General features: G+C 40.9%; 1 protein-coding gene across 1 annotated transcript in view; it reads left to right on the top strand.

Annotated features, from left to right (window-relative positions):
• IRAG1 (inositol 1,4,5-triphosphate receptor associated 1) overlaps positions 1 to 23265 on the top strand; it is a 589242-nt gene that overhangs the window by 184386 nt on the left and 381591 nt on the right. The window contains exon 3 of the mRNA XM_078680946.1: positions 20432 to 20532. Within this exon, the coding sequence (XP_078537072.1) occupies positions 20432 to 20532 (101 nt within the window). The remainder of the gene's footprint in view (positions 1 to 20431; positions 20533 to 23265) is intronic.

Raw genomic sequence — 23265 nt, forward strand, 5'->3', positions numbered from 1 at the left:
TGGTTAGTTCCTCCATGGACATAATACAAAGCTGCGAGTCCCAGGAGGTGCTTGATGCTAAATTGTTGGGCATCCATAGTGACTTATTCTTGAGGCTCAAATCGTTTTTTATTAAAAAATGTATACAAACCAAGGGAAATAAAGCTCAGAGCCCAAGCTCCTGGTATGACAGTAGCTGCAGACAGGCACACAGTGCCCTGATTATTGCCAATAAATCTAGACTTCCTAATGCTATTCGAAGCTGTAGGGCTATATAAAGGCGCTCAAGCGCAGGCAAAGAAAAACTGGGATGAGGATCGCTGGAGGGAGCTACTTCAGGCCTGTGAGGGGAGGAAGATGACACAATTTTGGAACGTTCTCAAGTGGGGTAATTGCCAGCAACATAGGATCCCCACAAACCACGTTGAGCCCCAACAGTGGGTAAGATATTTTGAGAACCAGTTCAAAATAAGGGTAGGTCCAGTTGAAACATTACTGCCCCTCAGTTCTGATGAGACACTGTTATTTGCCCCCAGTGAGGTGGAGGCAGTTCTCAAATTAATGCCGCGTGGTAAAGCTCCTGGCCCCTATTGCATTCCCGCGGACCTATTCAAGTAAGAGCCAGCATTGTGGGTGCCATATTTGACAACTCTGGCCAATGCCCTTGCTAGAGGAGCACCGGTCCCCGATTTATGGTATGGGGCCGAGATATTGCCGATCTATAAGAAAGGCGATCGCTCCGCCCCAGCCAACTACCGGCTTATAAGCCTTATCGATGCAGTCCAAAAGATCATTGCCCGCTTGGTATTGGGACGCATCCAGAGTTGGATGTCTGAAACTGACATACTTACACCCTTCCAGGCGGGCTTTTCCATCACATGTTGGGACCCTGGATCAAGCTTTTAGATTCATGCTCCTGTATTGGAAGGAAGTAATCTTAGGGGGTGGTATGCTGTTTGCAGCCTTCGTGGATTTAAGATCTGTGTTTGATCTTGTGCCTAGGGCCAAACTTTGGGAAGTTCTGTTGGGGATGGGTATGCCGCGTGAGCTGGTGATGATATAGGTTAATCTCCACGAACATACTTATGCCCAGGTTCGCTGGGGTAAACCAGGGGAGGTAACATCAAGATTTGAAGTGTCTAAAGGGGTTAGACAAGGGTGTGTATTGGCCCCACCCTGTTTTCCTTGTTTATTAACCGGGTGGTTAAATACTTTACTAACCATCCAACAGATGCACCAACCCTGGCTGGTATGAAGGTGCCCCTGCTCATGTTCGCAGACGACACTCTTTTAATATCCAAGACGAGACAGGGATTACAGCTGGCACTGTGTCGTTTTGAGTTCTTTTGTAGCAAACATGAGCTGGAGGTAAACATGGGGAAGACCAAATTTATGGTTCTCCACGGCACACGACCAGTCGGGGCAAGAGTGCATATGGGAGGAGACACCCTGGAACAGACATCTGTCTTTACATACCTGGGGGTTACTCTCAGTGATACATTAAGCTGGAAACCCCAGATAGATCTACTTGCCTTAAAACATGCACAATTAGGTGGAGCTTTGCTTAAAGTACATAAGCTCTCCTTAACAAGACCGATGGCCCCCTTGGTTAAAATCTACAATTTAAAAATCCTCCCAGCCGTTCTGTACGGAGCAGAATTGTGGGGCTTTAGTAATGTGGCCCCTCTAAAGGTTGCCCAGAATAAATTCCTTAGGACAGTGGTAGGTCTTCCCCAATCAACCCCACATATACCCCTATTGTATGACCTTGGCTGTCCGCCCGTTGAGGACGTAGTAAGGTATAGACCACTGGCTTTTGGCGGCGCCTGTGGACTACGCCGGAACTCTCCTTATATGCCAAGGCTCTTTTTGAAGTTAAGGGAACTGGAGGAGCTCACAGGATCCCTTGGCTGACTGAAGTTAAATTAATATTAATTGACATGGGGGTGGGGGAGCTATGGGCTAACCCTGACACTGCTGTATTCCCACCCAAAAAGATTTTCAGGGATATGTACTGGGCCAGAATCAAAGCCAAGAGGCATGAATCCCTGATAGGTAGTTCTAGGTCTGCAGCCTTTCTTGTTATTAAGGACGATTCCTACCTGGAAGAATATTGGGACACAATAACGAAACCCCTAGACCGTAAACTGTATCATCAGTTTAGGGTAGGAACCCTTCCGTTACGGGGGCTAACAAGCAGATGGAACATCATAGGTAGTGACAAATGTCCATTTTGTGTAGATCAGGTTGAAACGATTGATTACTTCCTTTTTGTCTGTCCGGAGTACCAACAGCCCAGATGGCGGTGGTGAAGACCTGTCTGCCGGGCACTGGGAACCACATCTGCACTGGCTGCAAGTAGAATCCTGAAATCGGATACCTCCACTTTGGTGGTAGTAGGTGTAGCCAAATTTATGAGCTGGGCATGGATACTCCGGATGCGTAAGATTAGCCCCTAATTTAGTAGTGGATGTAATATAATCGATTGGCTTTGGCGTTGGAGGTAACCCCTGTGGGGCTTGGGTCTGATTGAAGTATACCCCTTTTTTTTGTCTCTTCTTTTAATTATTATCGTGATGTCTAAGTCTTTTGCCATTTTGCACATTTAATACCTTTTTAATCCTGGTTTTAGCATTTCTATTTATTTCTATTTTTATTATACTGTGATACCAACTTTTCTACGTATGAATTGGATGTAATGCTGGATTTTTGTATAGTATGTCTTTTATGATGAAAATTCGAAATAAAGACTTATTGACTTGACTTGAGTAAGGTGGTACAGCTGTATCTCCGTGCATATATTTGCACTAGAACATGAGAGCTGTTCTCATCTGTTGGGTCTCGTGCAGTGATGCTTCCCATGTTAATAGCCAAGTGCATAGGTGTTCCCCATTGAATAATCATTGAGTGTCAGATCTTTCTCCAGAAGTGGCTGTCCCAAAACAATGATGAGCTTAAAGAAAATATTTATGACAACATGATTATCAGCACTTTTTTAACCTAACTTACATTAAACTGATTTGAATATAGTATTTTGGAACAAATTACTAGCTGTGTTTTTGGTCTGTTTATTTTCATTCTAGATTCAGCTTTTATGTCTTCAACTGTACTATCTCTTTCAAATGGAAGAGCAAAACACTGAAGATTTTAGTGGTTTGTAGGAAGGATGATAGTCATGAAACTCCTCAGTGACTTGCAATATCCTTATATTATACGGCAGGGGAAACTATCCCACATATATTGAGCCTGCTCTAATTAATCGTTTCAGATTGCCTCAAGTAGTTTAAGACCCCACAACGAAAACACTAGCAGAAGGATGTGGGGAATTATTTTTCTTTTTGAACTACTTGCTCTCTCTGACACGCAACAATCTTTAAATTCTATTTTTTGTAAGTATACATTTCCCTACTCTTATATTTTTCTAGGTCCTTTCTTTTAAAACATTTAGCGAGAGACTGCTTTGTTTTCCCTTGTGTAGCCAGTCACACAAAGCCAATCCCAGCGTCCAGCTGTGGAGAGATAGCCACAGCGATGTGTGATCCCCATCCTGTTTCAGAAGCCTTAGGCCAAAGTCCCAAGGAAGCGAAAAATACTTCGGAGTGAATGTATTCTGTTAACAGGAACATCCTGAGAAAGAGGATGGATGGGCCGGGTGAAGCACATTTAAATATTTGTATTCCAGTTTCTATGGTGATGCATCCGCAACTGATCTGAGTGTCTCAAAACACAATGTTGTTTAGGGAAGGGGTCATTCTTCACTTGACCTGGGAAGTAGATATATCAATCTGAACATGCCAGACGCTGAACATTCCCTTTTTGCAAGCAGAGTGGTATGAAGTTTTACTGAAACTTTCAGCTTGTAATGAAAATGAAAATGTTATTTGTTAAGGAAGGTAGAAAGGTACATTTTCCGTTCAACAGGAAGACAACTAATTAGACTTCAATTAGCTGCATTTAAGCCCTAACATTGGTTGTTCTATCAGCCGAATTATTTTAATAGGATAACTATTGCTAAGCAATAAATTGATGATCGGAAAAAAGTTTTCTGCCATACATTACATTTGATTTACAGTAGAGTACAAGATACCATTATTCTGCATTGATGAAAACTGATTTTATTCGAGACTCGGACCCAATTAAGAGATCTCAGAAAGTGTCTAGTTCATAATTCAAGGAGCTATTGCACCTTGTGGTGCAAGTTTCAGTATGGTAAGAGGTTGTGCAACATCTAAGGCGTTCTGCATTCTGCTTTTTCAAGCCTATCAATGCCCTCCTCACATCTTACTACAGTTGATTAGGAACAAACCAATGTGCTCTTCAGAAAAAACAGGAACAAGATAATCCCTTGAACCTCTGTGGAGATTGGTGGCTTTGGGACATATGTATCAAGGCCAAATGGGTTCGCAAACGCCGAAATTCTCAGAATTTTGGCGTTTGCGAACCCATTTTCGCAAAATGGTATGTATCAAACAATTTGGGTGCAAAATAAGGGATCGCAAAATTTGCCATTCCTTATTTTGCGATTGCATTTAAGGAATTGCAAATTTTGCGATTCCTTAAATGCAATGTATCAAGGAAAAAATACATTCCAAAATGCCCTTAAGGAATCGCAAATTACCACCAACTTCTAGTTGGTGGTAAGTTGCGAATTCTTTTAAAAAAGCATTGTTTTGAAAATCCAATGGTGCCATGTGACGCTCTGTGCGCCATATGTGCACACATGTCATTTTCAGGGGTGCAGCTGGGTGTTCTTGAGACACCCCTGCACCCTTGAAATTATTCTCAATTTGCGATTAGCAAATTGTGAATCGCAAATTGAGAATAATTTCCCATTCATTCCTATGGGCCTCCTGACCCATAGAAATGAATGGGAAATTATTCCTTAATTGCGATTAGCAATTTTCTAATCGCAATTAAGGAATTTTAAGGAATCGCTAATAAATAGCTAATTTCTTCATACATACCATTTTGCGATTTCTAAATAGCAATTCCTTAAAAATCCCTATTTAGGAATCGCAAAAGGGTATGTTGATACATATGGCCCTTAATTCCATAAATTGGAAACAAACCCCAGAAGACATCAACACCAAAACCTCTCAGCTGTACAGACTATTACATACCGAACTATTAATCCAAATTGTCTCCATCCCAAAAATTGGAAACGAAAGAATAGGTACTTAGCTAGCTGTCAATGAGCAGCAATGAGGAGAGGAAGGATGAGAGAGACAGAGAGGCTTCCTGGGTTTTGAGTGTGTCTTTGGAAATCTTCAAATTGCTGCAGGGTGTATCAATAACAATAGTTATGCATAACGCTAGCGTATGTGTCTTTAATAAAATCCAAACTCTCCTAAACTCAGACTCATGGAGAACCTTCATTCTCTCCAACTGCTCTAGACAGAAGGGAAATGTGTGGAATCACCAAAGGATCACCATTCCCGCCTCTCCCCCATCCCACAGGGGCATTCAACCCAGGAGTGCATGGTCTACAGTATCGACAACGACAGAAAGACCCAATAAAATCAGACTGCACACTCAATCTTCATATGGAGCCAAGATATCATTGAAAACAAATACTAGAGTGGTTTCCATCCCCCTTAACCTGGCGCCAAACTGGCTGCAGCCCAAGTTACCCTGTTCTTCAACAAAACACTGTAATAAACGATCACTACTTTCTCTCAAGTCTTAGAGAGTTCAAGATATTTAACAACAATTATTAACCATCCCTAGGTCCAATAAAGGCTTTGTCAGTAGAAGGTGAGAGGACAGAACTCTTGAAATTATTGGGTTCCATCCCGGTTCGCATAGACACATTCCTAATTCTTCTCACAGAAATGGCTAGTTCTGTGTAAAGCAGAGATGTTTTCTCCTGACAGAAGATTAAGAATAGATTAGGTAGTTCAATGAGTGAAATAAAACACAAATAGTCTTATGCCACAGCTTGAGTGAGAATAGTTATTGAAAAGGTATTAGCAATGTGCTTCTGAATGTGTTGAGACAATTGACTGGATAACCTGAAACCATTCCATATGCGGCATTACAGAAGAAAGTGTTTTATGTGTATTTTAATGTAGACAATCTGCATAAACCATGAAGAAATTCTAGTGGAAAATATTTCACCCAAGGAGCAACGTCCCTTTTTCCGCCCTTAGGATGGTATCAACCCACTGATTACAACTACATTTGAGCCCAATTCAAATGGGCCATTAATGTTACCCCCTCCCATTTAAATGACAAAACAAAAAGAGAAGACATCTGTGTCTCATTAAAGTAATAGCTACTCAAATCAAAGCAAAATATAAGAAGTTGAGTGCAAACAATCACTATCTCAACCCAGCCCTTCACACGTCAGTAGAAAATCATATAGAACAGCCCAATTCTGCTGTTTCCAAAATAAATTAAAGTAGGGTTGCTCACTCACATTAGAGGTCACTGTGATGGATTACAGTGAAAGGACTGTTGCTGTCTTTTTTACAACACTTGCAAATTATGGTACTGTTAGGAAATCTGTGACATTTAGATGAGCGATCTAAGGAAACAGGATCAAGAGGGACTGCTGCTTAATCCCCGCAAATGTTGGAGAGTGGTCCCACAAGCTCTGTCCAGGTGCGACTGCCGACCGCCAAAAGGCCCAGATGGGGAAATGGCTTGCCACCAGGGGGGGCCGCCACATCGGAGAGCCTTCACCCTGAGGTATAGAAAACGGAACGGTGAGGTACACTTTCACTGGGCCCTTCCCAGGAGCCCATAGTGTTTACTCTGGATCCCTACCCACTAGTGCTCCAGCCTCAAACACAATTGCTACACCTGAGGCTAATTTGAAGTCACAAGTTGGGCATTGCCGCATTCTGCACAGCCCCAGGCACACCGTTATAGGCCCTGCTGCATGGCTTTAAAATGGTGAGCACGCCATGCAGTGTGCAAGCAAAGCAGTAGTCGGAGGCGCCTTTGCAAAACATTGAACTGGGGGGAAATCAATCAAGCTGGGGCTGCGCATGCCGCAGATTGAACATAATGCCAGCACAAAGGATCAGGTGAAAATGGTGGCAGTGAGTTTGCGGCTTATTTTCCCTCACTATGGCTGACCTTTGACTACCTCACAATTGGGCACCCTATGGCTCTGTATTCCTGGCTGCACTGGGGAACCGAGGGCCCCTCCTGTTCTGAGACCTGCTGCATTTCAGTTACCCATGATGTGAGATGTGGGGCTGGGTACAAGAGAAACTGTGAGGAGCAGGGCTCAGCTTGCCTTCGCCCTGGGTTGATCTGCACTTGGCGACATGTACTGACACCTCCACACTGAATTAAACTACGCCTCCGCTACAACCTCAATGAGGAGGCAGCCCTGTCTGCCCTGAAGGTGAACCTGGGGCTGGGAAACCCACTTATCATGAGCTATACAGCTAACTGTGAGAGGCTGCTACTAGAGAAAGTTGCGCCGAAAGGCTGCCCACTGTCTTCTTCATTTGCATTCACATTGAGTGCGCTATCAATTTGCTACCTTTTACTTAAAGGTGATCTTTTGCCTTTATGCCTCAGAAAAAGGCCCCAAGCATCAGTGTTTCGAGCTATTTTGCACCTGAGGCAAGAAATACTTGTCCTGTTACAGGCCAGGGTAGGGCGATGGCTACAAGACTTTGGTGCAGCAGAAACGGGTGAAAATGTTACTTATCCTCGATTATATCACTAATTTTATACCAAGCAGTTCGGGCCCATAAGAATTCAATAACCACTTACAACAACAGGTCCTCCGATGGATCTTTAAGTAGATCTAATAGGGACTTGGCAATGAAAAGACGGATAAAATTCCCCTCATTGGGACCCTAATGAAGGAAATATCTAAATATAACAACAACTGTCATAATATGTACAAACCTATACATTCTCATAATAATGACAACAAACTCTGAATTACTTATCAAGTCACGTTTATCTAAGTTTTTCAGAATATGAATTGTCAACACATGAATACATTAGCGAATATTATTAGTTTCTTCATAAAACAAGTGATGCAGGTAAATCACTAATATGAGGAACAATTTATTTAATTCAGCACAATATCAATAACAAGCATTTGAGTGGAGAGAGAGACAAAAGAAAAATATTTCAATGCAAATATCAATATGCAATTTGATTTCATACGTACCTAGAGAAATATTTGCACCGCGCGCAATGAAAATGGAAGCTAACCTCTTGGCCAAAAAGGTATAGCTAAGAGCAATATCACCAGCCGATGATGTTCAAAGTATTCAGGACAGTCTCAGTCAGGTTAGTAAAGACAGTAGCCAGCCAGAGTAGCATAGAGAAAACAGCAGCGAAGCTCTCCTCCCATAGAAACAGCTATTCGCTCTATTCTCTTTTTACACAAACATTTATACCCTAATTAATAATGTCCAAACTCCTAAAAGTATCATTTATAGCTTCTTCTCGTTCTCATTGGTTTTCAGAATAAGGTGACCATACTAGCCCGACAAAGTTCATTGAAGAAAGTCATTGTTAGTTGTAATGAACTCATCGCTCTGCAGAAGCAGGAAAACATCTTGGAACATTATCCACATCCTCCTGCACGTTTCGCCGTTTGGTAACTTTCGTCCAAAAAGTGTATTCACAGTAAATAATCAAGAGGAAATTCCTTACAATTAAGTTGTGCACAGCTAAACAAACTAATACAGCAATTTTAAAAAGTGACGGACAAAACACATTTATTTCCGAGGCCTACATTTTAAGGGAAGAAAATATCATACAAGCACGGTCTTGAGGCCTTCATAGGATTTTGTAATGCATCTCTCTCTACAAAAATAAAAGACATTTATGTTAGCACGATCATTTCATAAAACTCATCATGGGAAAAGAATCTTCATTCTCTATTATATCCACAAAGCTTATTCTAAGTAGTCCATTTATTAGTTAATAAGTCTCTTTAACATTATAAGTGAAGAAAAATAAGCGCTTTTGCACGCTTTCATTTTCTATATAATATTTCCATTCCTCTCTCGTAAATATCTTAGTTCTCATAAAGAAAGTTTATTTATTCATGCTCTCCAAACGTTTGACGTTACTTTCATTTTCTACACATATTGTGCTTCATCTTGCCTTTTTTCACTAATGCTTCTATCGTGTGCTTAGTTTTACACTTATTCACTAGAAATTTGTCACCCATGTTAATAATTTTCCATGCTATTAGCCATTGTTTTATTAGTATGACAAACATGAGTAGATTTAATCAAGCAAGATTTTATTTAGCAAAATCATGCTTCATCAATCCCCCATTTGACGGTGATTAGTTTTCATCTGTTTCAACCTAACACCCTCTACATCTCTCATTCCCATGCACCATCAACCTTCAGTTCAGTTAGATCATTACTTAAATATGTAAAGTTGCTAATATATCCCTCTAAATCCTTACTTTTGTCAGGAATATATGTGCAACATTGTTGAATTTTCAACATACTACAGACTCTGCCCTCTTTTGCCAATAGTAAATCAAAAGTAAGTCGATTTTGCAAAACCATGGATCTCATAGCCGCCATTTCCATATTAACCATTAAAAAACCACCAACAGTATCCTTTGAGAAAAATTAACTACTGTAGACAATTTTCTGATTTTATGTGAGTTCAACATTACTCCAACTGAAGGTATCAATGCACCAAAAATATCTCCCACTATTTCTGCGGCATTATTCCCCTTTTACTCTGTGTTAGTTTCTTTTCATTGGGTGTAGGTAGGATTTTCATTCACATGATATATATTTGGGAAAACTATTCCTAAATACCAACACCCATACCAATATTGTGGCAATCTGTAATAAGCATTTCTACCACACACATAATAAACTGCAGTACAGACTGGGTCAGTACCACCTCTCAGTCCCCAACCCCTTGTTAGTAGGAAAGTATGTTCACATTCACTAGAACCAATTAAATAATTGTTATATTCAGTCTTTTGTCTTGGTAAGCAAAGCTTTCCCTTGTAATGCCAGTCTAGACTCATTGCAGCATCTGTTTCACCTTTCTTGTAATTCCCCTCCCTGTGCGCCCAAGGAGGTATATTAGTCTTTCGTTCTTCAGCCTTTTTCTTAAAATCTTGTCGCCTATCTTCTACAGTATTTATAAATTATATTTCTACACTATGTAATTTACAGGTCAGATTACTTTAATGTGCATATACAGTATCTATTGCTTTAGTCTAATGGAAAAATGTGTCCATGTACTCAGCATTTCTTGCACTACACACTATATTCCTCTTCTTTTTAATAGGAACTTCTGAAAATGCTAAATCATAATTAGAGTAGCAGTACTGAAAATGGTCCTTCCCATAAAATAAACTTATTTCTACACTACCATATGATAATGGAAGGTGGCGATAAGTCACTCCTTCCGAGACAGACAATGGCAAACATGACAATCTCTTGCATCCATTGTATCAATCTACTCGTACAATAATTTTGTAAAAACAGTTAACGAAAAATCATTATTAGAATTATCTTGATGTAAGTCACTTCTTATTAATTCTTTAATGTTAGTCTCTGGGTCCTCTTTAAGATCTTTCTTTATTTGAATCTTTGTAGAATTATCATTATTAGTAATATTAACTCCAGTAGGATACATAAAGTTAGGTATTATTAAAATTAATACCAACCAAACAAACAACATTAAAATGACATATGTAAAATAAGCAATAAAACATCTTTGCTTGATTAAGCCCTGATTTTGTTTACCAGTCTCATTTCTAGCCATTTTGTATCTATATTAAAAAGTAACTAATAATAAAAAAACTAAAAAATATTTGATAACATGTGTGTATCCCACGCTTTTTGAACCTTCAGTCTAAAGAGATTATTATTCCATTTGAATTATCTTACAATTCCTGTTTCTTTTTCTGCACCCTTTTACTTTAGCACAGTTCCTTTAAGGTGGCTCATATGACGAATTTCTTCTTCTGAGATGTTAGTTGCCACAGCTAAATATGTCCATTCAGGTGCTGTGTACTTTTTATTTGCAACTTTAACTCTTTTTTTTCTTCTCACTGTATTTACTTCACCTTTAGTATCACTTTGTTCGGATTGGCTAAAGATTTCAATTATGGTATTTGGAACTTTTTCATTCAAAGTGTTCTTCAGTCTTTTGACTCCTGTAGGCCAGTTATCACCTTTTCTTGTTCTTTTTCTTGAAACAATGTCTATTTCAATTGATTCAAAACTTCTTTTAGCTGAATGACTTTTTTCTTTTTACTTTGTTTCTTTCAGGGAACAAATCTTCTTTGATTTTAACAATGACAGTATTATGAGGCCCAGTAGCTTGAAATGAATGAAATGAATGAAATGAATGAAATGAAATGAAAGCAGGATTTATAGAGCGCATGGCTCCCCTTGAGCGTCCCAGCGCTAGAGACAAGGTAGAAGAAAAAGGAGGAAAGTTAGGGAAAAAGCCAGGTCTTCAGAAGCTTGCGGAACGTGAGGAGGTTGGGTTCTGCGTGTAGAGTAGGGGGAAGGGAGTTCCATAACTTGGGGGCAATATAAGAGAAACGGCGACCCCCTGATCGAGCCCTTTTAATCCTTGGGGTATCATGATGTCTGATTAGATGTTTTAGAATGGGGGGGCCCTTATCATGGAGGATTTTATGAGTCGTACATAGCGTCTTAAAGTAGACTCGCTCCTGTACAGGGAGCCAATGTAGTGATCTCAGGGAAGGTTTTGCAGAACTCCTACGGCTGGTGCCTGTTAAGAGCCTAGCTGCAGAATTCTGTACGCCCTGTAGTTTGGCAATGACTTTTTTGGGGGCGCCGAGATAAAGAGCATTGCCGTAGTCGAGTCTAGATAATAGTAGGCTCTGAATGATGAGCTTCCTAGTATCTTGAGGGAGGAGGGGGAGGATTTTGCGAGTGGTCCTGAGAATGCCATAACATGGGCCTGCTGATTTCCTAGCTTGTGTGGTAAAGGTAAGGTCATGGTCTAGCCATATGCCCAGACATTTGATCGAAGATTTGGGGGTCGGGCTGGACCCATACAGGGAGGCCACAGGGTGTTTGACTCAAAATGGGAAGGGTTGCCTAGCACCATAATCTCCGTTTTCTCGCCGTTAAGCCTGAGATGGGAGCAATCCATCCAGAGTGAGATGTCACGGAGGCAAGAATGAAGATTGTCGGGAGGGCGATTATGGTGGCTGAGAGACACTAAAAGCTGCGTGTCGTCTGCGCACGTCACTAGCTTGACTCCATGAGGGGACACTATTTTCTCAAGGGGGGCCATATAAACATTAAAAATAGTAGGGCTCAGGGAAGAGCCCTGGGGAACACCACAAAGTAGAGGGGTAGAGTGAGATTTGGAGGTTCCCTCCCAAATTTGGAAGGAGCGATTGTGAAGAAAAGATTCCAACCAGGATAGTGTAGACCCCGAGATTCCTAGTTCCCCAAGTCTGTGAATTAAGATAGAATGGTTGACGGTGTCGAAAGCTGCGCTTAGATCCAGGAGGATCACTGCCACTGATCCTCCTCCATCTTCTTTCCATCGTTGCAGATGGTCGTTGATGTTGATTGTTAGAGCGCCCATAGGGTTGTATGTAATCAGTTTATAGCATGATTCGTCTGCTAGCTGGGGTCTTAATTTCAATCCATATTCCACTGGGGATATCTGTCAAATTAAAATAGATCTGTTTAAATTTGTACAATTGTTGAAACTTAAGAAGCACTTTGCAGGTAAAATGTCTACTACGAGATATGCTAGAAATATCTCTAATGTTCTGGATAATGATGCACTCTCAATAAAAGATGTACAAGCAATTCATCTATTGTTGTCTATCACTGAACGGGAGGATAGCCCTGTAGAAATGGAGCAATTACTGGAAGAACTTGACATTGAGACAGATCTCAGGTTTTCTAGTGGCCTGAAGTCCAAATCCACTTGGACACCTACGCTATCTGGTGGCAATAATATTGATAACTTTTATAAACATGTTCTGGATGACTTGAATAAAATTAATGTAAAGAAACTTAAAGACACTTTTACCTTCAAAGACAATTTGACTAAAGGAGAACGCAAGGCCCTTATCACACTCACCAATAATTCCACCATTATCATTCGTGAGGCCGATAAGGGAGGAAATATTGTAGTGATGAACGCAGACGACTACAACAATGAGATTTTTAGCCAGCTAGCAGACGAATCATGCTATAAACTGATTACATACAACCCTATGGGCGCTCTAACAATCAACATCAACGACCATCTGCAACGATGGAAAGAAGATGGCCTTCTGAATGAGGAAGAATACTTATATCTGAAGGTACACAAACCTACATACCCATGGCTGTACACACTCCCAAAAGTTCACAAAGATCTCCCTTTTCCTCCAGGTAGACCAATAGTGTCTGGAATTGGGGGTCCGACAGAGAGGCTAGCAGAATATGTGGATGTGGTTTTGGGTCCCCTGGTGAGAAACTTACCGTCTTATATCCAAGACTCCAAACACATTCTCAACCTTTTGAGTGACTTGGAATGGCAACCAGACACCACCTTGGTTACCGTGGATGTGGTAGCACTCTACACCAGCATCAATCCGAGTTTAGGGGTAGAAGCAATCACTCGAGTCCTATCCAACCGGCCGGCATCCCTTTGGGCACACACGCAGATGCTGATCACCATGATGAATCTTATATTGAACAATAACTTCTTTATTTTTCAGAAACAATGGTACCAACAGAAACGAGGAGTAGCCATGGGCTCTAAGTTTTCACCATCTTTTGCTAACTTGTTTATGGCTGCATTTGAAGCAGACCACATTTGGGGCACTAAAGGGAGTCTCTATACCGACTCAAGCTTGTTTTGGGGTCGGTACATAGACGATTGTTTCCTACTATGGACTGGCTCCGACGAATTACTGCAGAGTTTTTTCAACCATCTTAACTCCAATTTGTGGGAACTGAGTTTTACTATGAAATACAGCAAAACCAACATAGAATTTCTAGATCTAGAACTCTATGTGAAGGACAACACCTTACAAAGTAAGTTACATAGAAAACCAACATCTTGCAATTCTGTGCTACGAGCAGACAGTCATCATCCATTTCACCAAATCAGATCTATACCCTTTGGAGAATTTCTTCGCGCCAGACGGAACTGTAGTGAAGATAACGAGTTTGACATCACGTTGGAAGACATGAATAGGCGTTTTGTCAAACGTGGCTATTCTAAAACAATCCTCACTAAAGCAAGTAAGAAATCGAAAAAAATCAAGAGAGTGGAAACTCTAAAAGGAAAATCCAACCAGAAATTGCCAGAAAAAACAATGAGATTAATCACAGAGTTTAATGCACTCCATCATCAAATCAGAAATAGCATGACTAGACACTGGCGGCTGCTTAAAGAAGACGCAATCTTAAAAGACATGATCCCAGACACTCCGCAGATTACCTTTTGCAAAGGTAGAAACCTAAGGAATAGACTCAGTCCTACTGTTCCTCGTATTGACATTGCTCCTAACTGGCTAACTCAGAAGAGCAAGGGTTTTTTCAAATGTGGTTTCTGCACTATGTGCAAGTGGGCCAAACATAACACTAAGTGTTTCATGGGCCCTTCTGAAGAAACATATGACATCAGGGTCAACATCAACTGTACTACTAAATACGTAATCTACATCATTCAATGTACGTGTGGCAAACAATACGTGGGAGCACAATTAGAGCTTTGAAAGATAGAATCGCCGAACATATGAGGGCTATCCAGAAACAGGACCGCAGATATCCGGTTGCCCTACATGTAGCCAAATGTCAAAAAAACGTGGAAGATTTCCGAGTCTGCTTCTTTGGCATAGAAACGGTTCCCATGCACGTGAGAGGAGGTAACCGCGAACTCTGTCTAAGACAGAAAGAGGCAACTTGGATTATGCGTCTGCGGAGCATTGAGTTCGGATTAAATTATGACCCGGAGCTTCAATTCTTTCTGGGCAATTAAAATCATTGAAAATGATAAGACTGTAAAGAAACTTTGAGGAGAGATCTCCTACAGACTTTTGACTTAATTCTAAGAATACACGCCAAATCATTGACTATATATATTTTGTTTTTTTCAATTGCGCCGTAAATTATCTGATAACGTTACTTTCAATTTGTATATTGTGAAAGAAATCCCTTTCCCCCCCCCTTTCTTTTCACACTTATTATAATTTTTCATATGATTTTCCACATATATAATTTTTTCACGTATATTATCTGGTTACATATTATTGTTGTGTTTATTTTATGCAATGTGGTCGTTTGGTGTTTCTCACAAAAGACTAGAGAGGTTTCAATTTCTTGACTACATAGGATGTATACAGAAGTCTACACTACATACACAGTACCAAAAGATATAAATTTGTCGTCGTTTCGAACCCTATAACTATAATTAAAATAAGTATTACTCCGATGAGATCACTCGATTTCATATGGATTCTCAAATTCTAACAAAGTTAAATTGAGCCAAAGAAGCAGGAAATAAGAGACAGAGCCTACGAGGGTGAATAACGGCAGAGAAGTAACTCTTCTCTTTTTTGCCGTAACTTCGCTAGAGAACACACAGACGTACTGTCTAGTGTTTCTCAAGCAATGAAAGAAAGGAAAGGAAAAAAAAGCACTTATACCGGCCTCACTTCCGGCTCGGTGTCCGTCTTTGAAAAACGGCGCCGGGCATCTCAAGAGGGAGACAGAAAATAATTAGGTAAGCATTTTTGCAGAAGCAAGCCGGCTACCAAGAATGTTTACAGACTCGACCTTAAGTGTACTCGCTTATTGAAACGGTCGACATAATTTATCAATAAGAACCCCTTTCTCCTTTTATGTCTATTCTTTCAATAGGTGCTTACATAACGTGGCTGCTAGGGCATATCCGCCCAACCACGACCATTTTCTCCGCCCGGTTAAAATATAGACCTAGTGACACCAAGGTATGTCGGACTTGAATTTTTTTAATTTGTTTTAGCCGAATGCAATATTAAGGCTTTTTGTAATATACACACATGTCATACTATTCCCTAGATTTTGGGTCACGACTTTTGAATTATCTCGACGACGACATTTGACTAAACGCCCCGACTGGGTGCCATCCTTTATGCCAGTACTTTTCCTCTAAAGGTGAGTGCGATTATAACTTCGCGGCTCCCTTCTCGCACACACTCTTTTGAGACATGCTTACGATTAGGATAATAACAACCAAGGTATATGACCTAAAGTGTAACACCAAATTGTTGGTGTCCTTTGAACATAGTACGTAGCAATAACTGGATATATTGTTTCACGGATAAAATCAGCATTTTTTACTTGTCTTATGCAATATATTCCTTAACGCCAAAGAAGGCATTACATGGACAGACCGTTCATTGCGCACAATAACTGGTTTTTCCTTTCCACTAATGTCACAGGAGTACTATTCCTATTTGTGTGAAACAAACTGTGGATTTCGATTGTTGTGTTTCTCCTTAATATGTACAGAAAAATCACTTTTCGTAAGTCACTTGGGTTCTCGTGTTGTTTTAGGTATAACTGACACATTCACGCGCTCACCTTGAACTACGGCAAACCGGTCGCCTGGTTACATATTTACCTCTCTAGTGCTATTATACTTACAGTATAAAGGAATATAAACAAAAAATTTCTCAAATTCTTGATATCTGTGTCAGACTACGCACAAAGTCACACTATTGGCATGCTATTATTCACTTGGGTGTAAACCACCAAGTCACGATTGGAGTTTGTCTGGCAACAGAACATGCTCCCAAAACAATTTATTTCTGTTTTTATCCAGCCCTGAAGATTCGCAGACTGTTCCCTGCGATGAAACACGTGTTGGCTTGTGTTATGGAACAATAAACAGAAGTATCTACACCAACGAAACTGGATATCCATCTGTACATCTAGAATTAGGATTAATTGATTCTTGAGGAGCTATTTGCATTTGATATTGATGCTACTATCTACTTTTTGTGACCTAAAAACACTAAACGTACAACGTGATCAGGATAATTGAATGTGTACATGTGCTGGGGCATAGTTGTTTAATTTTCCTTATGTGAAGATCAGCTTGCTGATCATCCTGTTGGAGCGGTGCTGGAGGTAATACCGCTCGCCTCATTGCCGACACACAGCAACATTTGAATCCATCATCTAGTGGTAACCCGGGAGATGCGCCTATTTAATCTGGAAAATATAAATACCTCTTAGCTGCTTTTGTTCAGAAGAAATGTATTTCCCTGGGTAGTCATAGGATTTTGACTAATTGGTCCTTTTCAATAATGATAGGTGTCAATATTCTCCTAGAGTTGTGGCACATGGTGGCTGCAGTCAATCACACTTGGGTCTTTTCGACATTTCATTTACAGCATAAATAGCCAACAAAATATTGGGCCACAGATTCAATGTCCGGCATGTCTATCCCCTGATTTGAGGTGTAGATTAGAATGTTGCATGTTAATGCTGTGATTTGGGGGGCCACATTGCTGTAAACTACCAATGGAAGTGAGGTATACTGAACAGCATGAAAATGCATGACCATATATACAAAGAGCACGCACATGGAGGGAGTATCGAAACAACTGTTACGTGCACCACGAGATGGGCATGGGCCTCAATTACACATTTCATTCTTTTATTTCATGAAAAAATATGTTGGATTATGAGGTCATAATGCCACAAAAACACAAAACAACACTGGGGAGCCCAATTGCTTATACTTCAAAATCTCAAGATTTGACAGATTTCATAATGTATAACCCAAGCATAAAAAGCAGTGGTAATTAAACTCAAACAAAAGTATTTAAAAAACAATAGTAGTTTTCTCCAGCTATATTTCTTCATGTTGACTATATGTTGAATGTGAACTGTTATTGAAAGCTTATTGTTTAGCATTGTTAATACGTTTTGATTTTGTAAAACATTAGTACTCATTCAAATCACAGAGGTGATATTTTTATTCAAACACATTTTCAGTTCAGTGCAAAACCTTTATTTCGGTCGCTAGGACCATAAAAGTATACAAAAAACAAACAATAGATATAAAAAGTTGAACAGGTCGTACAGTAAAAAACATCAAATTCTAAAACTATTTCGTTCCAATTTATAAGGACATGAAAAATGTGTCCGATAAAAGGGTGGGGGAGATACATGAGGTGGACATAAGTGCCAGAGCAATCAATTCAATTAGTGTAGGTATACTCAGCGGACAAGAGATAACATAAGTATTTAAATAAATAATTAAAACTACTAAGTTATGTTAAAAACACATTCAGCATAAACGTTTTTGTAAAAAAGCAAATTAAAAAGACTGTATCCCTAGTGTAATAACCACTTGCTACACACTTATGTTGATGATACATGCTGATTGGCAATTTGTAATTGTTTTTCCTTTTCAATGAAACCCCATCTCCTTTGCCACATTGTATTAAAAAGCGAGAGACAGCAAAGACGATTGGTTTGGAGGTGCCATACTTTAGAACTCGAAAAGCCTCCCTACAATGCTCAAACCCCAAATTCCGGCAAAGTTGTACTATCCAAAAACGCCTTGGTTCCTGGTATCCTGGGCAAAAGAATAAAACATGCAGTTATGTTTCCTCTTGGCTATTGCATGCAGGGCACCCATGTTCAGAATGTCCAACCCATTTTGCAGTGAAAGCACGTAGGGGTAAGGTACTGTGTCTGAACTGCACATACAGTTTCCTTGCTGCCTGTGGTAGAATATCGTCCAGGAAGATTACGGGTTTATAATTATCCTTCACAGTGAGAAACTGGATTGTAAGAGAACCTAGTTTTGGGTTTGACTGCATCGCCTCAAGCTTTTGGGTTCGATAAATCCTCGCTAATATAGCTCGGAGAACCAAGGGGCTAATATCCCCTGATCTGCTCCACAGAGTTGGTTTGCCTAACTTTTCACATTCGTGCTTTACATGTGCAAACCAAGGAACCTTTTTCAATAGCCCAGGGTAGGATAGTAGCTCGTTAGTTTCTGCCTGGAATGTTGCTAATTCAGGGGTCGCCCACAATCATCGCCAAAAGGTTAAAGGTTTTAAGGCAACCTCGTCTTCAATCGGGGAGATGCCAAGATCTAGCCGCAAGCTAGGGGATTAATGGGGTATTAGCTGGAAGACCCACAATTTGTCTAAGGAAGCTGTTCTCCACCACTATTAAAGGAGCGGGAGAGCAGTGTCCCCAGAGTTCCGCCCCGTACAATGTGGCTCCCCTCGCTTGCACCCTGTACATCTCAATTGCGGGGCCAATGGGTTTAGTTGATGATTCCCTTGCCATTTTGGCTATGCCCCCAGCGATCTGGGCTAGCTTGAGCTTGGCTTTAGCTATCTGGGTCACCCACTGCATATCTTCTGTAAGGGTGACACCCAAATACTATGTTTTCCATGTGCTCACAATAATGAGATCCTGCAACATCTTGTTTATAAATGTTTCCCTGATGCCTCATCCCAGGCTGTCATTGCGGCTGAGACATTTGTATATGAAAAACGGTGCCCTGTAGAAATCCATGTTGCTCTAATAAATTACCGCAGCAAGTCGATTTGGCTATAAACATACCTTGCTCTTTGTGTCTTCCTATAAAAGTACGATAGGCCAGCGTGACCCAGGGCTGTGTGGTTTACATTTCTTTTAAAAAAACTGATCTGGCCATCGGCCAAGGTGATGACGGTATAGTGTTAAAAAAAATCTTCATTAAGCCGTTTAAACAGCTCTACACAGAAATCATCTGTTCCCACTGATGACCCCCTGCAGTTCATTCAGCAGTCATCCACGCATAAGCTGCTCATACTGTCCAACACTTTGATTTGCATGCTGGTACTTGTAGTTCGATGTATCATATTAGAATACAAGGATGCAAAGAAAATCCTGGACTGGGCGGACTGCTCACGAGTGAATTTAGTATACCCAGGATTTGGGAAGCCCAGGTGCTCTGTCGGATAGGCCTTGCTTGGAATGCTGTTTTTCTACTCCTTTGTGAACCCCTGTGATGTGAGGCCAGGTGTCATACTGATATTTCCGCAGGAGCAAAATGACTGTTGAGTTAAGGCTTTTTGCAATTCAGTTCCTGGCCTTTCGTCGCCTGTGGGGTTATGTCTTGTGCAAATACGACCAACGCTGTTCATAAGTGTGGGGTGTAGATCAAACCTCGGATTGAAGTGCATTGTATCAGGGTGTGATTCATGCCTATCGGATAAAAATGGGCTGCAGATGAGAGTTGACTGCAACAACTTTCCGTAGCTATGTCTCTCAAAATAGGCCCATGGGAACAAACTATTCATCAAGTGAACAATTTCTAAAATGTAATTTGAATGTATTGTGCGCTTTCATTTTAAGAATGACAGCATAGGTCATATTTCTGCCAACAGCTGAGTGCAGGCTCCCTTCCGGGCAGTCCCGGAGTCTGCTCTGTTTTATGTCTTTCTTTCAGGGTGCCTTCTGGTAACATGTATGTTTTGTGTCTGCAGGCTGCTTCTCCGGAAGTGAGAGCACTGAATCCGCCTTCCATTGTCCTTCCAGACGGGGGAGGCCCTCCTGGGAACGAGTCAGATAAAGCTCAACTCAACAGGTACGGAGTCCGACTAGTGCCTTGAGGCGGTAGTTCCATGCACTGTACACTGACAGTAACATACTCTGTAGCCAGCCTTCACTCACACATGGTAAACCTAAAGGGAGGATGCAGAGTATAGGTGTACGATGATATTAGGTGCATTATTTCAGTCAAAACAATAAACGTATATGTTTTTTGCTACAGTGTATTATTGCAGTTTAAAAGAAGGGCATGAACTTCGGAATTAGACATAACGCGCTTAACTTGTTTTTTAAATAGCACATCTTAGCACATTTCTGTTTTCTAAAAGCGATGCAGATGGCAGGCAGATAATAGGCGCAGCTATTGGCTAATGTTAATAGTAACTGAATACAACAACGTGGACGGACCTGTGGGTTTATTCTTGGAACATTTCCGATTTGCAATGCAGTGCTAGAGTGCAGGAGACCATTAAGGTTGTTAAAAGAACCCTCACCCACCAACCTGGTTGGTGTCATGCTTCATCATAGGGTTCCCAGCTGGGCCGCCTAATGCAACACAGCTGTGCTACAACACCTGCTTCCAGCAGTGCAGGATTTTTAGTGAAGGTGTCAGTGTGAAAAAGCATCTTCAGAACAGTGGTGTAGTTAAATATGTCTCATAAGTGCCGAAACAAGTAGTGATTTATTTATAGGGCCTTAGGACACATTAAAATCAAAATGAGATATTATGAAGATAAAAATGATCTTCTATATCTCTGTCTAAAAATAGATCAACATGTTTCAGCCTCTCTGTAATTAAATGAGACTTTCTTCAGGACCGTGATAGTATAAACCGTGATGTGGCAGAATTTTTTTTTTGATGCCACGTGAGTGAATGGGTGATCTTCAGCACACACGCTAAGGTGTGCTGCGCATGTGGTGAGATGACTATACTTACGGACCCACAGGCTGGAAACGATATTGTTCGTTACATAAACAAGATCAAATGGATCCCTGAGCCGGGGTTCTCCTCACCCTCACCCACCAACCAGGTTAGTGGGTGAGGGTTCTTTTAATAACCTTAATGGTCTCCTGCACTCTAGTACTTCATAGCAAGTCGGATATTTTCCAAGGATAAACCCACGGGTCCGTCCACGTTGTTGTATTCAGTTCTAATAAGGGAAAGAGGACATATTCTCTTATCTACCTTGCTCTCTCTCTTGTTCTCAGCATAATGTTAATGGTAGTAAGATCACCGACCCCAGAAGGATGAAAGGTCGAGTCATTTCTCCGTCCTTGCAGTCAGCCATCTCACTACTAACAGGGCATGTTGCTAATATCAACGGCAAGTGGATGCCAACAAAAAATATCGTTTTTGCAATTACTGGCAGGCGGGAGCCTTACTTGCACTTGGCAGATGCCTGCTTAATTTTTACTGAAAAAAACTGTGCCTGCAAGCTTTAGACTCAGTTTATAGATGTATCAAACCATAGAAAAAAGTGAATGCACTTGTCACCATCTCTGATCCAGGTTAAAAGTGCCACTTTTTCTTGTTGAACTCACTGCTTTGGCATGGTAGACCGTATGTGCCCCCTGAATATCGAAACTACGGTATTGATTGAACACAATATTGAGGACCGAGCATCACAAATAAAATATCGACAGATAAGTATGTCTCCTAATTCTAAACTTAACTCCACATATATGTACCTATGTGGTAAATATATATTCAAGGTATGTAAATGTGGAGTTGGAAATAGTAAATCTATGCTTCCCTATTGATATTTTGTTCCTCGAGTAAAATCAGTAGGGCGCACCGTGCTCCAAAGTACTGCAGGACTAAGTGAGCTGGCTGGAAAAGTATTTTGTACTAAGCCAGTCCTTGAACACTCAACCAGGTCAGTACCATAGGTCTACATTGACCTAACCCGTTGTCCTGCTTCATCATATGTCCCCTTCTTTGCAATGTTTCTGACTCCTCATACTTCCCCATGGGTACCGCCCTCTTTGGCTTCCAATACCCAGCTCTTCCTGCAGAGCAAGGGCTCTAAAAATCTGGAAGCCATGCACCTGTCTGCAACTGTCTGCAACTCCTGTGGTCTGTGCCATGCAGGGGCATCAATCCAAGGCATGCACCTTGGAGCATGGAGGCCCAGCTATCCACAAAGAAAGCCATTTTCATTAACTGCCTACAGTTATCCTACACCAGAGCAAATTAGAACATTGGAATGTTGAGTGCTCCATTAAAGACAATGAAGTGCTCTGGGATTCTAATGACTGGTAAAAGCCCGGAGTATCAACATTTCAATGTTTGTTCACAGCTATTGCCATTAAAGACCCGCTCCCAGTTCTTCACAATCAAAGACCTTTTCACCGACTGCCTACAGTTATCCCACACCACAACAAACTGCATACTAGCAAACCTGAGGAATCCTGTTAGACGCAAGCTGGGCTATTTGCTGAGCTGACATTAAAACACTTCTCTCAGGAAATGACCCAATTAGACACCAGAAGAAAACAGTAACTCCGATAGTTGGTCCTGTCCTCTGAATCATCACATCAAAGTCACTACCAAACTTCCTGAATTCAAAATGCTTCCAAAATCTTAATTATGTTCTTAGATATACAGCTTTTAAGGTCAACCCTAATGCAGCACAAACTTCAGCTCACCAAACCCTGGGGCAAAACCTGGGATTAAAACCCCCTTGCTCCAAATTATTGGTACATGAGTGTATTTGCATTGCAGAGGGGTACAAACTTCAAGAAAAGAGTATGTGCCAGGTTTTGTGAG

The sequence above is a fragment of the Lissotriton helveticus genome, chromosome 3_1 (assembly GCF_964261635.1).
Source record: "Lissotriton helveticus chromosome 3_1, aLisHel1.1, whole genome shotgun sequence".
In the NCBI taxonomy this organism is placed as follows: domain Eukaryota; kingdom Metazoa; phylum Chordata; class Amphibia; order Caudata; family Salamandridae; genus Lissotriton; species Lissotriton helveticus.